General features: G+C 39.2%; 1 protein-coding gene across 2 annotated transcripts in view; it reads right to left on the bottom strand.

The window, feature by feature from the left end:
• PDE1A (phosphodiesterase 1A) overlaps window positions 1-18,941 on the bottom strand; it is a 179,240-nt gene that overhangs the window by 119,278 nt on the left and 41,021 nt on the right. The window contains exon 1 of one of the 2 annotated variants that reach the window (XM_060780099.2): window positions 6,687-7,280. The exons of the other annotated variant lie outside the window; for it this stretch is intronic. Coding sequence (XP_060636082.2) covers window positions 6,687-6,739 — 53 coding nt within the window. The 5' untranslated portion in view covers window positions 6,740-7,280. Of the gene's footprint in view, window positions 1-6,686; window positions 7,281-18,941 lie in introns of those variants that run through there. 2 annotated transcript variants of the gene reach the window in all.

Raw genomic sequence — 18,941 nt, 5'->3', positions numbered from 1 at the left:
TCTTATGTATAGTGCAAAAAACACTTAAAAACAATACAATAATTAAAATGAAGAACATTTTTAACAAATATAAACTTATTAGTATTTCAATGGGAAGTGTGGGCCTACTTTTGGCTGATGGGATTAGATTGTTGTTGTTGATGTGTGCTTTCAAGTCATTTCAGACTTAGGTTGACCCTGAGTGAGGGCCGGGTAAATGACCTTGGAGGGCCGCATCCGGCCCCCAGGCCTTAGTTTGAGGACCCCTGCCTTGTAGGAATCTTAAGCATGGAAACATGGGGTCATGTGTCTTTAACTTTTGAGTTGTCAGACTACCCAAGGTAGATTCTGAACAGGCCAAGCCAAAGCCCTTGGGAGAAACAAAATACTTGATTCATAAAGAGTTATTACTATGAGTAAACACATTTGCAGCAGATAACAACCTTAAGGGTAAGAACTTTCATTCAGTTCTTATACAGAAAATCCATAGGGAGGATTAAATTCAACTCCAAAGCCTTTGACGTGGTTTTGTTCTCATGCTGTTCTTTTATTTTTTTAAAAAAAACAATCCTTCATCATAGCCCAATTTAAAAAAACAGTTGCCCAATAGGGAATAACTGAGTTCACTGCCTAGCTTTTCCAAATGTGTTCCTCCAAGAAGACTTTGATCCCTGGAGCACTACAGTTCACTCCTTTTGAGCTGGTGACTCACCCAATTCGAACCTTCTTGGAAGCATTGCAAGAACACTGGATTTGAGCTGAAACTTTTATAACTTGAATAAAAACATTTTTGCTCTATTTACACTTTGCTGTGATTTACAGTGCAATCACATGCAAGCATACTCAGATTCCACTATGCCCAATAAGACATACGACCTCACCACATGGCTCCAAACAAGCGTCCTAAGATGCTTAGAGCCAACTTTGAGTATGGAGCCCCATTGCAGCCATCAGATGATGTCTCCTGTGGCTCTGCCCTCAACCTTCCCAACTGGGGTAAAAGTGTTGCCAGGTGCTTTCCCTGGCAACATAGGAGGCATCTCATCTTGCGCTGGCTTCCTCGAGAGGGCAACACTTTCCCCATATGATGGAGAAAACGTTGTGAGAGGGAATTGCCCAAGGGGCTCCATCTTTCCTTCCTGGAAGCCAGGTGAAACAGGTTGCTTTGCCTGGCCTTTATGATAAGGTCTTCCTTACTCCCAATAAAAAGGTTGTATAAACAGGCGAGCACACAATCAGTGGACTGAGAATCAAGTTTCCTCCTGGGAGCCATCACAGTTGGCACCAATCTTTAAAGCTGACAGTGGACAGAAGTCAGTTTCCAGTTTTGTATAAACCTGCTTTATGCTCAAAGTTATGGGGAAGCACACAACTTATTTTAATAAAGAAGCATACCTTATGGAGGCATCTGAGTATGCAATTCGCGTTTCTAAAATGAAATATAACATTTTAAGGTCAAGGGACTATGTAGGATGCAAAGTTGAACAGGGGCAAATATACCCCCCTCCCACCATATATAACCCACCCTTGGTTTATACACTCATACTCTTGTTAATTTTGCACTACCTTATGTTTTGCTGTATGTCTCTCTGTTTAGTTTTATTATCTTACCAGAGAACTTGGTTGCACCCATACTAGCAAAAAACAAAAAATAGCCCCCAAATGCCCTTAAATGCCCCCAAACACCTTCAATGGAATGTGGAGGCATGTTTGCCCTAAGGACTTCCTAGGCATTAGGGGTAATTTTGAGGCAAAAAAATATTGTGAAAAAAATTGCTTTTGAGGATGCAATCCAGACAGCGGCCATAGTGGTTTGGAAAGGCACGTAAATCTGATCCTGCTTTGTGCTGAATGCAGTCATCTGGACACCCCAGGTAAAAATGTGGCACACATTTTAGAACCAGTTTGGATGGGCCCTTAGTCTTCCCATACCAAGAGGTTTTTAAATATATATATATTCAATTTTATTACTTAAACCATCTGAAATCTCATTTTGCTGCATTGTCCATATGGACTTCATCCTGCAGTTCAGGCATTCTGCAGCATTGTCATCCAAAGAGTTGTAAACAATTCTGCAAATTTCAGTCACTTGTTCTGTCCAGGTTGCTGTTTTTAAAGCAGAACTGTGCTTAAAGTAGCCAAAAATCAAACTAATAAAAACCCATTAACTTTTTTTGCCATGAGGGAGCATTGTCTCAGCCAATGAAAGAAATACATCGGGATGAAAGAAAAAACATACCCTTGTTTTTCCTTGATACAGAGAAAAAGAAATGACATAGTCTCATTGCAAATTTGAGGTCAAGACATTTCTGAGGTCAAGAAATGCAAAAAGTGAACATTTTGTACCAACTCCAAGCTATATTATTTACAATTTTGGTGGAATTGAGACAGTATTATAGTCGTTGTTTTTAATCCTAAAACATAAGGATTAAATCCAGTAATGTTGTTAGGATTTAGGTAGCCAAACCCGGCATGTGATGCAACCAACATGTTCTTCAAGGTTGTTTTGTGATTACAAGCATTATATATCGCATAACTGTTTTCTGACTAAAAGTTTTCAGTCGCACAGTTCTAAGGGTAGTTTTCTTACTAACTGTTTTATAACCATGGTAATTCTACAATTGTGTTACAATGCAAAACATGCAATGCTATTTAATGGTGTATTTAGCAATACAATCCTATGCTTTGCGAATAAGCCCCATTGAGTTTTGTGGTGTTATTTCCGGAAAGCATGGGTAATGTTTCTTAACTTGGACTTAATGTCCACCAAACTGTTACATTTAGACCAACTTTCAAGGAAATGTTCTTATAATTGAGCTGTAAAACTTTTACAGTGGCATTAAACCAGTTCCGCTGTTTTGCTTTTGACTTCTAAAACAGATGTTAAAAACAGTAATCAGCGGGTACAGTAACAAAACTGGAAATACTCAAATACACAAAGTGGGCTCTAAACAAATTGCAATCCACCAGCATGCTTTGGCAGAGAAGATCTTGTAAAACCGCATGTCCTGTGATCCCATAGGATTAAGATATATATGTTTGCCACTTTGAATCCCAATTTTGGGAGAGAAGCGGGATAGAAATAAATAAATAAATAAATAAATAAATAAAGTGGTGTCAAACTGCATACATTCTACCATATACATGCATCCTAAGGCATCAATAAAATAAATGGGAGAAAGAACTCGTTTCCATCCATAATTTAGTTCCAACTTAAGCAGATGGATTATATTGCCTTCTAATACCCACCAGTATTCAAAAGTAACTGAGAAGTATATTTTACTCTTAATTATCCATTAAAATTATATTTAGTTTCCTGCTAAACCCAGAGATACTTTCCTATTTACTTGATATAGCACAATACTCCTCTTGTGATATTCCCATGGATACGTTTCAATCTTGTGTTGTCTTTAAGATTCAAAAGTACAGTTTAGTCCGCATCCACAGATTCAGTTATCCATGGCTTAAAAAATATTATTCCCTCTGTGCTTCCTTCCCCAAAAGCAACCCTTGACTTTGCCATTTTAATACACCGTTGTATATAGAATGGAAGTTTAGCATCCATGGATTTTGTGGTCCTGAAACAAAAACAAACCCTGTAGATACCGAGGACCACTATAAGAAACTTTTAGGGCCCTTCCAGACAGGCCCTATACCCCAAGAACTGATCCCAGGTTTTCTGCTTTAAACAGGATTATATGAGTCCACATTGCCAAATGATCTGGGATAAACAGAAAACCTGGGCTCAGATCCTGGGATATAGGCCCTATCTAGAAGGGCTCTAAGTAGCATTGCCTTCAAAGCCAGTGGGACATAAGCCTCCTTAAATCCAGGTTTTAAGTTGCCTTGAGAAATACGACTCTCGCCAACACAGAAACAGAACCACATGGATGTGGTTGCAATTCTTTTATAACTTGTATTTATCTATAGTCTTCTTCTCTCTTTTTTAATTAATTGACCTTTTGGAAAGAACTCAGTGTGAAACCCTGGGAACTGTTTGGCAAAAGGGTGATAGAACAATACAGGAATACTGCTTAACGGTCATCTTCATTCACCTCAATGGAAAGGATAGTTGTCTTATGCTTCAGAATGCCTTTTCCTTGCCTGAAGCGAAGGGGTAAAGAACTGCCAGCATGAGATCTCTGGATTACAGCAAAGGTTGCTGGCAGTACAATCACAATTGTACTGCTTGGATGTTTGCCTTCAGCAGTGAATCAGACTGAACTGAGATACTCCACCTGAGTGTATTTAAAATGCAAATAATTATATCTTTAGAATTTAACTTCTGGGTGGATATACATACTTTTATCAAACTGCCCAGCTTGCTTTTCTGAAGTTCATTGCAATTTTACATGCCTTTATCATCAACAATGAGATCTCCTTGTTGTCATCATGTTCTGCCCAAAGATATTTGAAAGGTGCCATAAGAATTAAGTGTTCCTCTTCAGATAGAGATATCTGTTACGTAATTACATAACTCATCAGTCTTCCTGAGAATAGGCTTACACGGTACTTAAAAACTTTTAAAACTTTTTCATTAACCACAACAGCAACTGAGCAAGGGATGGAAAGGTTCAATTAGATACATAAATGTCTATTTCCAGAGAAAATTCAAAATGCTGCTTTTGAGCTATAAATGAAGTCCCAGGCTGCATCCATACTGAAGAATTATAGCTGTTCAACGCCACATTAATTTATTTATTATTTATTTCACAGTTTTCTATACCGAGCTTCTCAACCTCATTGAGGGACTCAGCCTGGTTTCCAGCCATAAAAAACATATACACTTATTAAAATATCATATATCACAATTACAAAAACAACTTTAAAAACACTATATATAAAACTACAGTGGTCAGTCGTCCTATTAAGATGGATCTACATCAACTTCCATCCAGGGTCCTATGGTGTTGTCTCATTCATCGAAGGCCTGACTCCACAGCCACGTCTTCACCCGTTTCCTAAATGTTAGGATGGATGGGGCGGTTCTGGCCTCCAGAGGGAGAGAGTTCCAGAGTCGCGGGGCCACCACCGAGAAGGCCCTGTCCCTCGTCCCCACCAGGCGCGCTTGCAAGGCCGGTGGGACCGAGAACAGGGCCTCTCCAGATGATCTTAATAATCTTGATGGTTCGTAGGGGAGAATACGTTCGGAGAGGTAATGGCCACATTAACTGCCACGGGTCAATGCTATGGAATTTATAGTTTTGTGAGATATTTGCTTTTTTGTGTCAGAGAACTCTAGTGCCGCAACAAATTAAAAATACCAGGATTCCATATTATAGAGCCAAAGCAGTTAAAATGGTGTCAAGCTGTTATTATTTAGCATTGTGAATAATTTCCTAGACAAATTGGGACCAGGCTCATGGAGTCTACTCAAGTGTGAAGATCGTCAGCAGGTTCCACCATGGCCATATTTGCTGAGGCCACAAGAAGAGGCCTTCTTGGTGGCTGTCCCCATGCTTTAGAAGCCTACCAATGGAGATTAGGCTGGCCTTGTTTCCATAGTCATTGCACCAGCAGGAAAATAACTTTTTGGATTGGATTTATCTAGACAGGATAAGAATTATCATGTCCTCAGTTGGGCCTAGTGTCTTATTGATGAAATGGTAGTGTCAATAGGGTGTGATCCTGTAAAGTCTAATTATCAATGCAACCCAATACATCTTTATGCAGATGTAAGGCCCGCTGATTTCAATAGGGCTTGTTCCCATGTATCTATATATATATATAATTGCACACTTAAAGTAATTGATGTTTTAAGCAGACTAGGTCATTTACAGAATTCTCATCATGAAAGCTAGTGTATATATGTCATATTTTACTGTCATATTTTGCTTTGTAGAGGGACAATATCGATAGATTGGGACTGGAATCCTATATTATCTTAAAGTAAAGGTAAAGATTTCCCATTGACATTAAGTCTAGTTCTGTTCAACTCTGAGGGTTGGTGCTCATCTCCATTTCTAAACTGAAAAGCCGGCATTATCCATAGACACCTCCAAGGTCATGTGGCCAGCATGACTGCATGGAGAGCTGTAGAGTTCTATAGAGTAATTCCCATAGATGTTAAATGAGGCATATTGCTCAGAACATGTGCTAAGGACCATGTGGATAGGATAATTCATCCTTTGAAAAAGAAAGTCCAATTAAAATCCAATTAAGCCTACATTCCTATACACATTTACCCAAAAGTTAGGTTCAAGTGAACACCATTTGACTTATTTCCAAATGGACAAGAATAGTATGGTGTTGCAGAAGCCACAGAGATGTGTCATTTGTAGGCATGATATATTTGGACACAAACATAATCAGCGCAGCATGAAGAACAACACACTTCAGTAGAGAATGCATCCCAGTAATTGCAAAGTTTCAGCAAAGAAATATATTTCCTGGGCATCTTTCCCAAACATGAAAATTGAGCATAAAACTTCATCTGAATTCAGTGACATTTGTGGAGTTTGTTGTTATGTTTCTTCCCCAAGCTTTCCCTCTGTCAAATAAAAAGTCTCTCTGAAAGTTTACTCCATGCAAAAACAACCAAATCACGAAACACTGGTTAAATGTTCAACTCCAAGTCCGTTAAATGTTCAACTCCAGAGGTTGAAAACTTCTGCTTTTAACTTTCATATCTCAAAAAAAAAAAGTCAGAAGAGATGGAAGAGGAAAAGTTCAGAATTATTATAAAAGAATGATGTGGCACCACTTACCTAAAGATTGGTCTCTGGAGATGCTTTTTCTTAATGGTAACACAATCATCCATTTAAGTAGGGAGGGGGGAATGCTCTCTTTCTGAAAATAGTCCCAGAGAAAACCTGAGAGCAATCAGGAAGTGGGTCCTTATAGCTACTGTGTTGAAGGGAACACGCGGGTAATTTTTTTGGTGCTGGGGAAATCCTCCTCCCTCCCTCTTTCGGATGGTCCGACAAAATGAGGCCATAGAGACCACATAACGCCTAAGCCATACGAAACCATGCAGGCTGTTCAACAGGAGGGCTGGAGTCAAGTTGACTGAAGTGGAGAACAGTGCTGGAATCCCTTTGAGCTGCCCGAGGAAAATGCAGAAGGTTGCCAATTCTCAACTCAGGTAAAAAAAAAAAAAGTTAGCTTATTCCAGTCATGAGAACATTTCTTGCACACAAACACACTGGTCAAAGTCTTCCAAGCAAAGGCTGCCTGGATCTGTAAACTGAGCCCAGTCCCTTTCGACTCTAAACTTTTGAAGCTTTGCTGCTGCTTCTTTTCCCTCCCCTTTCTTCAAAATAAAAGTTTTCCAGCTGTTTCAGCAGCGTACACATACACACACACACACCCTGTGCAAAGTGCCTTCAGAAAGTTTCTGCGCTGTTGCAAGGAACTGTACACAAATTAAGGGAGACGAATGGCTCTGCTCTCTTGTGCCTGGCTTCTGTTCAAGACATTGTTGTAATTATTTTACAGTCTGGCTATTATTCATTTTGGCTGATGTGTGGCTATAACTATGCATATTAAACCACTGCTCATAATTTCTGGCACTCACACAGCTTAATAGCCCACAGTTGGCTGGAGCACAATGCGATGTTTGCAGCTGGTGGGACTTTAACTACATCGAATCAAACAATTATACTCAAGTTAGGAAAATAAAAATTGACAGGGTTTCTTCTTCATCAGTAGACTAGACCTTGTGTTTCATTCTCGCCACACTTCAAACATGGAGTGTGCAAAAGTTAGTGGAGTCATACCCTGCTTCATAAAACAGAATGAGTTCTGTTGGAGTCTATAGAGACAATATGTACATGGCACAGAACGAAGCATAAACTGAGAAGGCAAGATGCTGAATGGTGCAATCTCAAACCCAGGCATGGGAAAGTTATTTTTTATTCTAACTCCCAGATATCCTCCCAAGGCAACAGTGTTAACCAGGTATTCTGGAAATTTAGTCCAAAAGTAACTTTTGAGGCGTCTATTTAAAAATCAAACTTGTCTTACTATAGCTCCATTTCCACCAGTGCTGATGTGTGCCTTAGGTCTCATGTCAAGCAGTAGATTCTTGGACAGCCATCATTTCAATTGCTTGCAGAGCCCCAGAGGAGTACAGTGCAACCTCCTTATCCATAAATGTAGTGTCTAGAATCTCACTTACCCATGCTCCCCAAAATTCCCAACATCCTGGAAGTGATTGTTGGTCTGGGTAGGCTCTCGAGTGTAATTTCATTGCATGTGCCTGGCCCAAGTATAATCAAAGGTTTTCTATTATCCACAGTTTGAGGTTTCCACAAGTGGTGGTGGATACCTCAGGTATGGGAATCATATTTTACTACATTCTGATACTCTGGGACATCATGGGGAATATAAATAGACATCTCTACCTCCATACCATTAATCTAAGTATTGCCACCGATTGCACATATTTCCATCATCAGAATTACATATAGGCTAAGGGTGGGGATTCATTGTCATTGGAGCAGACCCACAAGAGATCACTCTTGAAAGGTTTCCAAAACTGAATTCTGGCTTTGTTTTTCTTTTATGGAGGAAACCACCATATCAGGGAGAAGGCAGTTTAGCAATGTAATTATCTCCCCAATGTGCTGCTTTGCCATAAACAGAGGAGGTGAGTCTCTGTATGTTTAGGGACACTTACCAAATATAACCCCCTCCCCTTTAAAATAATGCAGTTCTACCAGGTTTTTTTTTTTTTTTTTGGGCAAAGAGTAAGTTGAATCTTGTCACTCCCCAAATGAGAAACAACATTGAAAAACTGTATGAGTTTCTCCACCATTCCCTGATTTGCTGCTTGTTTCTTTCTCATGCTCTGGCTATGAAGTCACTGAATAATACAGGTAAGATTGAGATTAACAACGTCATCAGACAGGCCAAAATTTGGTAGCATGCACCAGTTCCTCTTCAATTTTGCCACAGAGCCCACTGGCTCTCATTCTATGATGTGCAGCTACTTCTGGTGGTGCATTAACAACAATGGGGGGAAGTTGGTCAGTGGACACTTCTCCTGTGGGATGGAGTTAGGGGTAAATCAGGTGAGACAAGGTGTGGAGTAATGGACACCACCAGATTCTCCATAATCCATGGAGATTCTGGCAGCAAATGTGATGAGGTCCTAATTGAACAAGTTGCTTGGGACTAACCCAATTTCAGTGAAGTTTTACTCTGTTGGACTAAAGTTGGATTTAGCTCAACATAAGAAGAGGTTTCCTCTATGTTTGGTAGCTGTAATCATTTAGCAAACATACTCTTTTGTTCTACTCTTTTGTGCTTCTCCTACTTAAATCTGTTATTAACAACAAATGATTCATTACAAAAAAGAAGTCCAGCAAAACATAAACAAACATAAGATACAGTAAATAATAGCTCTGACCTTGAATGGTTAGGAATTTACAGTTTGAAGAACTCATTTCCCTTATCACACTACACTTTTATGGAACTATATTCCACTTTTAACTGTCATGGCAACACAGTAAGGTTTGTAGTTGAGGGAGGGGCATTTAAAAATTCTCAGTTTGTGAGCTCTTGGGCCTCACTAACCTACATATCCCAGAATGCCAAAGGATGTTGCCATGGCAGTTAAAGTGGAATATAATGCTATAACTGTGCAATGTGATACACCTCATGGATTGTTCATAGTTCCTTTTATGACTCCTGAAGGCAGAAATTCACTGAACCCTTTTTCTCACAAAGGCAACAGACTAACTCCACAGTTTCATTTGGAAGCAAAGGGTTTTAAGATGATGGCTCTGGATAATTTATGCTGCAATTCCAAATATGAGGTAAGGGGTGAGTTGGGTTTCAGCTCTTGATCAAATCAAGAAACACTGAAGTTTTGGCGAGGTTGCTTTCTTAAACAATTGTATGGAAATGTCAACTCCTGGCTGGTTTTCCACCTTGAAAATATTTATGTGGATCAGACATAAGTCTTTCCACAAGAAGATATTTTGCATTCTCAAACTACAATTCAGCAATAAAGGGCTTCAAGTGCTAATACATTCTCTTCAGATAGTAAGAGAGATCAAAGGGAAGACTTGGGTATCTCAAATTGCTCCTCCCCCCCCCCTTCCTGGCGTGTCATTTCTACACACCAGGAGGACTCCAGAAGTACTTTAATAGTGGCTAGGTAAGTTGTTTTAATTTTAAGGGCTTATTTTGAGGAGTTTCTGAGTATCTGGGTGCCCTCCGGGAAGGTACTGGGAGGACATATAGACACCTCCTAGGAAAGCACAGGTTTTGGGGGAAGGTGTGGGGACTAAAATGCACACTGAAGAAGGTTTCTTAAACTCACTTCGGTGAATGTTTAAGTGAAGTCTGGAAGCTCTCGGAGAGAGGACGCTTTGATCTGCCACTGTCAGTGTTTTACCTGGTAAGGATTCTGTATCTATGATAGCCGCATGACAGACAGCAATGCTAAGGCTGAACCTGTTCCCAAAACCAAAATGCGCTAAAATTTTGCTGCCAGACAACATTTGCAGCTCTGTTAGCTTATCTGTCATCCAAAATGACAGCTTTGTTTTGTTTTTTTAAATGAAATTATTCCTGGTTATTCACATTATGTTGGGCTTTCAAAAGCCTGGAGTTTATGAGCTGTTCACTCATTCCCTAACACAGGTTTAGATATCACCTGTTTGAAAATGTTTGATTTTGCTGGGTCTCAGAGCTGGTGAAACTTTCATTAGAGCAAGAATGCTTTTGTTGCTGATATGATCTATACCACCATCATCAGTTCATAACCTTCATATCTGCTGTGTAACACTATAGTTTCCGTTCACTTTAGAGGCAAGCGGAAAATAACTAACTGGGTATGAATGATTTCTTACTCACTTTGTGAATTAATTGTGTTGTGTGACTGTGTGTATATGTGGGGCCATAATCCATGTGCTACAGGGCCTTGTTTTTGTTCTTCTTCAAACACATTATCTAAACCATTTACAACAGCTTTTGCTGCATAAACAAAATAATTAAATATGGAGTTCTTCAGATGCAATTCAAGGTAAAGCCAGGTTATCTGCAAATCTTTTATGGTATATTTATGTATTTACTATATTTATATACCATCCCTCTCAGCCCGCAGGTGACTCAGGACAGTTTACAGTTAGTACAAAGACCATAAAATACAAATTCAATACAATAAAACAATCAAATAATTAAAACATCACAACATCAGTAAAAACATGAACATATTTGCTGTACATTGCTGTCAAAGTGATGGGTAAATGTGAGAAATACTCCTGAGATCAATCTTAGAATGTACCATATATACTCGAGTATAAGTCGACCCGAATATAAGCCGTGGCACTTCATTTTACAACAAAAACCTGGGAAAATGGATTGACTCGAGTATAAGCCAAGGGTGGGAAATGCAGCAGCTACTGGTAAATTCCAAAATAAAAATAGATATCAATAAAATTGCATTAATTGAGGCATCGGTAGGTTAAATGTTTTTGAATAAATAAGATAAGACCATCCTCTGATTAAATCATTATTCTAACCTTCTTCAGTGTAAATCGGTAGGTTAAACGTTTTTGAATAAATAAGATAAGACTGTCCTCTGATTAAATCATTATTTTAACCTTCTTCAGTGTAAATGTGTTTACATATACTTCCAATAATAATAAAATAATAAATGTAATAATAATAGAGTAAAATGATTAATGTAATAATAATAATAATAATAAGTAAAATAATATACTCGAGTTTATACAGTATTGCCTTCTCATGCCAATACTATTGTATTGTTTTACAGTAAATTTTCCCTGTTAGTTATTTTTGTGTTTTGGAAGAAATGTGTCTACATAACACCAGTTACCTCATTATATTAATTTTACCAATTCATTATTTTTAGGTGTATCCTGTTATTTCATTTTAGCCTGTACTAACCCATAGAGTAATGGAATAAAGTTTCTACTACTAATAGCATCATAACTTGCATAATCTTAATCACTAGTTACGCCACTTAAATACGAATTGTAGTAGAGAAGAAACTTAAGAGCAGTGTAAGGTTGATCATGATAATTTTATTTCTTACCCGTCTCTCCTCGTGGCTTGAGGCAGGTTACACATAAACATTGTAAAAATTTCATTTACATTTCCAACTTCATGTATGAGTGAGCATAAACTACATTTTATACCAATATGTTTCATTACTTCAAGCTGCATCCCTTCTTTCTGGTTCATTCATAAGTGGCCACCCTAAATGGGCTTCATATTGGTTCTGTCCATTATGTGGAAATACTTAGAATCAGGATCTCTGTTCATGAATCATCCTGCTCCTTCAACTTCTCAGTGAGCAGGAGCACAACAATGACAACAACATCCTTCCAATGACAACAACACCCTTCCAAATATTTAAGCCTGGAAGAAAAAGGAGGTGGATTTCTTATGCAACAAAGGCATTGACAGAAAATGCTCATACTTGAGCTACTCTTGGAAAAGAATGTCTCTTCACAACTAGATAGTTGCCTTGAAATATACCCCACAGTTTTAGCCAGTGTGACACTATGAAAGAAAAAATATGAGGGGAGAGAGTGAGACCTAGGGCCCTTCCACACAGCCCTATATCCCAAAATATCAAAGCAGAAAATCCCACAATATCTGCTTTGAACTGGGCTGAGTCCACATTCAGATAATGTGGGATTTCCTGTCTTGATATGCTGGACTTGATATGCTGGAAGGACCCTTTGGGGATTGTTTGGCCACAGTCAGACCATGAAGTCTTTATCCTGATGATAATGTAAAAAAAGAGAGAGATGAAGACATTGGTAAAAAGAGCAAAACCTATTTGCTTCTCCAAACCCTTGGAAGAACCTCATTTGGATTGCATTATTTTCTCCTTTCTCTAATGATAACAATTATGTATGGCTAATTATGGCTTTAACTGTGATTTGTAGTTCTAGGGCAGTCATTTTCAAACCACTTCTCCTGTAGCACTTAGATACAAATAAAACGTTTGGATGAAGTGGGTTTGTGGTTGTAATTTAAGGAAGTGATTCAGAAACCACTTGTATCATTTTCCACAGTCTTGAAGAAGACCTAATGTTCCCTTTTCAAAAGAGAAATCGCAAACTCACAAGAGGGCTGAATTGAAGAGCCAACCTATCACCGTATTTAAGATTTACAATGGCTGGCATGTGAAACAGAACTGGAGGCAATGGAGCATGGAAATTTTATTTCAAGGACCAGCAGAATACAATTTCATTCTACTTTAGTTCAAGTTTATTAGTGGTCACAGTGTTGTGAGGGGGTAAGTTGGACTTTGAAGATTTGGGTATAACTTATTTGTTTAGTTTTAGCTGACTTCAGACTTTTATCAATAAAAAGAGAAATGCAATTCTATCAAGTATTTTCATTCATGATCTCTAGGAAATTAAAGAGTTGTGAGAGGCCAGCACAAGTATCAGTCCCCTATTAGGCAGAGGTGGAAGAAATTGTTACTTGTGACCTCTTCACACAGGCTATATTTTGGTAGCAGTGACGGGTGTTTACCAGTTCTGTCATGGAGCCCAATGGCTCCCACCACATCCCAGAAAAGTACTTCCAGGGTGACTCCATGGCTGAAAACCCTTACTAACACCCCAAATAAAAGGCGGCTGCAAAAGACAGGAGGCATCCCATCTTTCCCTTGAAATCTATGGAAAGAGCCCACTTCTTCACATTTTCTCCTGTGTGATAGGTAAGGGAGAAGCTGGGATGGTGTGGGGCACGAGACAACAGGTCCCCATACCCCCATGGTGTGGGGTTTCTGGGTTTACCATGATCAGTGGCAATTCTGGCAGTGAGTGTGACAAGGTCCTTTATGAAAGGAGGGAGGGGTCTGCTGAAAATGGAGAGAGGTACTTGTGGGATTTTTTTTTTTTTACTTCTTCTACCAAAGTAAATTCAACAGCATTTTGGGGTGAGAGGGAATTTGCTCTTCTACCTGAGGTGGTGAAGTGTTTTAGCTTGGCTTTGCAATGTGCTCAAGTATTCAGTGTTTGTGGGAGAGGTAGGGGGAAACAGAAGGCTAAGAAGTTTATTACATAAGGCTGGCAAAGCAGAATTTTAGCAGGATAAGAGCATCTTTGGCCGTGTCCATCCTGCTGCTGTTTTGTATACCTGTTAGTGTAATGATTCTTTTCATTTACATGTAAAACCCATAAATGGAGCTCAATATTGTTGCCTTTGATTAATCAGTACATCTATTGACTAGGCCCCCCTAGTCCTAACTTATGGTTCGGCTTTGTAGCACTTTATTACCCGCCCTGCCCTTATAGCTGTATTACACTAGTCTTTGCCCCACCCTCCTGATCATGCCCACTGTTCTTGGCTACTGGTTGATAACCATTGATGTTCCTGTTTTATGGTATCTGTTGTTTGGTTTTATTGTTTAATTATTGAAGTGCAATGTATTTTAATTGTGCTATATCTTACTTCTTTTTTTGCTGGGTTTGGTCCCCATGTAAGTTGCCCCGAGTCCCTTTGGGGAGATGGTGGTGGGATATAAGAATAAAGTTATTGTTGTTGTTTTGTTGTTGTTGTTGCTGCTGCTGTTGTTGTTGTTGTTTGAAACACAACAAGATTAGCCCACAGAAAACAAGGTCACTATGCTGGCTGTTTTATTGGGTGAAACACTGGACACTTCCCAAGTGACTGAAGTGATGTGTTGTTATTATTATTATTATTATTATTATTATTATTATTTTGCATTACTGATTATGAACAGTAGCTACATGGCACCACAGTGCATGATTCTCCTCCTGTCCCCTTTCCCTTGTTATTCCCAAACAGGATGTTTTCTCCCCTATTTTTTCTATTTTATCATATTGCTATCATTGAAAAATTACAGTCAAATAAAAACAATACAATAATAAAAAATAAAAGGCCCATTTTATCATATTGTTATAAATGAAAAATTCCAGTAAAAATAAAAAAAAATAAACCGTACACAGGGTAGGGTATAGGGCAGGAAGGTGGAGTTAGAGGGCTGTGTGGAAGACAAATTGTGGGACCATGGATTATCAAAACATGTTTAATTGGCTTAAATATGGGAGTTGGACAGGAATGGATGGGCAAAAGCATTTTAAACTTAATACAGAAAATATTTCTCTGTCCTCCAGAACTGATGTCATTGTTACCCCAGTGGAATACACAATGTTTACCTATCACTGGTACTTGTTCCGCTCCAAAGAGTATTTAGTCAGAAATGCTATGGAAGAATAGAAATGCTATGGAAGAATAGGGCTCCACAGCCACCTACGAATCCACAAGGAAACCCATCATGGAAGACCATCTTACTCATCCAACGAGGGATTGTCTAAGTAAGTAAGTAAGCTATGGAAGAAGATACACCCACCTCACTCTAAAATTATGTAGTTTCTCAGGAAAACATACCAATTGGTTGATCACTAACATGCTTCAGAAAGACGATATTCCATCCACAGATTATTCTGTTGATAGATCTGCTACTGCACCAGATCTGTAGGAAGTGAGGGACAGTTGACTGTACCTTTGAAGAGGGAGGAGTAATCTCTCCTCCCCTTTCATACATTTGAGAGACGGGGATGTCTCTCTCACACACACATTCACAAACAGACATAGACAAACATGATGCAGGATTTCAGATCTGATTCTCTGGAAAAGTATTTCTTTCTATGCCGTCAAGTTCTATTTGTGTTTTTGTAAATAAAGCAAATATCAGAAAAACACTCCAGTACTCAGTCCCAAAGTAAACAGTTCAGAAATGCTGCCTACATAATATCTCAGTCTTCAGTGACGCAAATGTGTGTGTGTGCACATGAGAAAGAGAGAGAGAAAGAGACTGAGAGAGAAAGATTACTTGCCTTGAATGCTCAAGACAAAGTGTTATTGAAATGCAAAAGCAAAACTAAAATTTTACAATGTGGAGTGTTCATTGGAAACTTCTGAAAAAAACACTAGTTGCAGACACATGTATACAACTAAGAAAAAGCACCACACATACATAAAGTATGTCAAATGAAACTTGGAGTGATTGTCTCCTGATTGTTGCACTCCATTTCAAATCACTTTTGTATCATGAGTATTCCACTCAACGATTCCCCATACTATAGATCAATAGGAAAACAAAACAGAAATCCACCCAACAACCATTGCAAAGTTTACACTGAACTCCCAGCACTAGAAACGCAAAAATGTGTAGGGCTCCTTCAATTTATTCCCTTATCTTGACGTCAGCAAATGGAAAAAAAAGGCACTCTGAAACTTAACCTAATGACTTCTCCAAGCTTGCAAAACTAGAAAGTACCGTGTATAAGCATGATGACTCATTCAGGCCCTTGGTGGAAAGCAAAAAAAAACAAAAACTAAAAATGCTCCTTGCCGACTTGACCAGTTCTACAAGAGTTCATGGGGGAAAGTTGTGAGCAAACAGTTGTAAAGAGCACTAAGCTCTGATTTCCTTTTTCGCCTATTGCAAACATGAATATTTGTAAAACTGATTTAATCTCTCCTTCTCTTTCTCTGTGTACACAACAGGCACAGGAGGTTGGCGACGTCACGGTCCAGGAGATTAATTTCCTTGCTAAGACTTCCTTGCCTCTACTGGCCGAAGCGCAGACAGTTTGGCCTCTGCACTTTTCAGAATCTCCTGACATTTGGCTTTCCCTGTCATGAGGCTGCTGGTGCAACATTTCCCCAACAAAAGCTCAGCTCCACACAAATTGAATGCTTGTTTTGATAATCTAGCCTGACCATAACCTCAGCAGGTAAATGGGAAGGAGCAGGACCCCCGACGCTCTTTCTCTCCTCTCAAATGGAAAGGAATTAGGACAGAGAGCTTCAGCTTCTAATCTGGCACAGTTCCTTCTCCCGAGATCCACTCAGTGTGAGGTACCATCTGCTGGATGTGGTCATGGGACTTCTATTTACTGCTTTCCTTTGACAGTAGCTCAGGATTTGGCTATATTATTTTTATTTACATATAAAGCATTCCTATTCCATCTGCCATCTCTAAATAAAAGGAGCCCCCAGGGTGCTTTCAAATAATAAAATATTGATATAGTTAAAGAAAGCATGCAGAGCCAAAATAATATAGATAAATGGTGCAGTAACTTGGCAAACTAAAAAGCAATAACTTGTTTTAATGAAGCGCTTAACAGACAGCAGTGAAGAAATCAGCCACTCTTAGGCTGAATCCACACAAGGGATATATCATGGATGCAGTGAGCTTTATCCTGCCCTGGTTGGACTCTGCATCCACTTCAATCCCAATTGGGGCCACAGGGCATATGCATAAAGAAAGCTTTTTCCAGAAACTGCAGAGTAAAATGTGAGTTTTTCAAAGTCACATTAAAATCTCAAAGAAGCACTTTCACTCTAAAAATGTAGGAAAAATTTGTATTCCCACAGCACCAGGACCAATATATGTATGGCTTTTTAAGCTGTATAGCCAGATCCTTAGCTGTCTTGGAGAAAATAAATCTTTCAAATGCAGTGTTGCCCAGGCCTGTAGCGAGAGGGGGGGGGGGGGGGGGTTAGGGGTTCAACCCCCCCCCCCCCCGAAATTTTTCAGGTTAAAAAAAAATAAACCTGGTTTACTCATGAATTTTAACTGGTTAACCAAATTTGCTAAGACGCAAAAATTAAGAGTCCCTCCAGAACTGCAAGGATTATCTCAAGCAAATATTGACAATTTATTCACACTGTCATTACTTGCAGCAATATCCAATGTAGCGAAGCAACCAAGTTGGGGGAGGGGAGTGTTGAATGCTCTCATTAAGGAGGCCAGACTTGGTGGAGGTGGTTGACAGGGGCGGAGCTGCAGGCTATTGAAGGCTGCTCTGCCTCCTGCTGTGCCCTATGCTTCAGTGTGAGCTAAGAGGCAGGTTTCAACTCCCCCCCCCCAAAAAAATTCAACCCCCCTCCCCAATTTTAAAAACTCCCCCCCCCCCTGAAATTTTCAACCCTCCCCGATTTTTTTTTCTGGCTACGGCCCTGGTGCTGCCCCCCAACCCCCATCCCAAAAGGTATTTCTGGACATCCCTATCCATCATATCTCTCTTGACAGAATGAACAGCAGAGTTTGGAAGATGATCACAACTCGAGATTGTTTGAAAATATATACATTGTTTTTCTATTTGCATGCTTGTTTGGCCTCCTCCTTCCTTTTTCACATCTTGCCAAAGAAGCCTAGTTCTTCTTCACACGTACCCATATGTAACCCATTGCTTTACTCCAATGCTTTTAGGGCACAGGACGTTCTTGTTTGCTGGAGGCTTCACATACTGTTTTGGAGCCAGCATTTCTCTTCCTCTTTCATCCTTCTGCTGTACGAACCCAGACTCTATTGTTCCCATCCCCAGCATCCCACAAAATTGATGACATATGGAGTGGGGATGCGTGTATGTTGTCAGTAGGACATAGACAATTTCCCAATTTGTCTATATTTTCCATCATGACTATCAGTTTCTCTGCAGTCTTTCACAATCATACTGGAAGATGATAAGAATGGAAAAGGGGAATTTCTCTCCAAAAAGCATGCATGTAAAGGTGCTCTTGTAAATGTGATTTTGAAAGATATTCTGAGTCCCTTTCATAAACATCTTATACTTGCTGAGTATAGTGAAGATGAACATGGAAATAATAATAAAGGTACATAAAATAAAAATAATAAAAACAAAATAGAGAAATATGTTCCCTTGAGAGCTGGGTTGCTATATTTGTTCTGGGATACACACAAGTCAAAATATGGGATTCCTTGGTCTGGAGCCAAAGTAATGTTATTATTGGCTGAAGCAGATGGAACTTGAGTTCTTTTGTTTGAATATATTATAATTGGTTTTGCATGCATTTTGCAAGGATATCTTTCTCATATCTATAATTTGCTGCCTATTATAATTACTCACACTTAAGACTGCATGAAGGATTCCTATTTCAGCTGCCATAGATGAACTAAGATAGCATAATGAATGCATGGCCCATGTTAGAATTTAATGTGAAGGTTACAATGAAGACTTACTTCTTTG

Source organism: Anolis sagrei, chromosome 1 (assembly GCF_037176765.1).
Source record: "Anolis sagrei isolate rAnoSag1 chromosome 1, rAnoSag1.mat, whole genome shotgun sequence".
Classification (NCBI taxonomy): domain Eukaryota; kingdom Metazoa; phylum Chordata; class Lepidosauria; order Squamata; family Dactyloidae; genus Anolis; species Anolis sagrei.
This window is presented reverse-complemented; position numbering and strand designations above follow the sequence as displayed.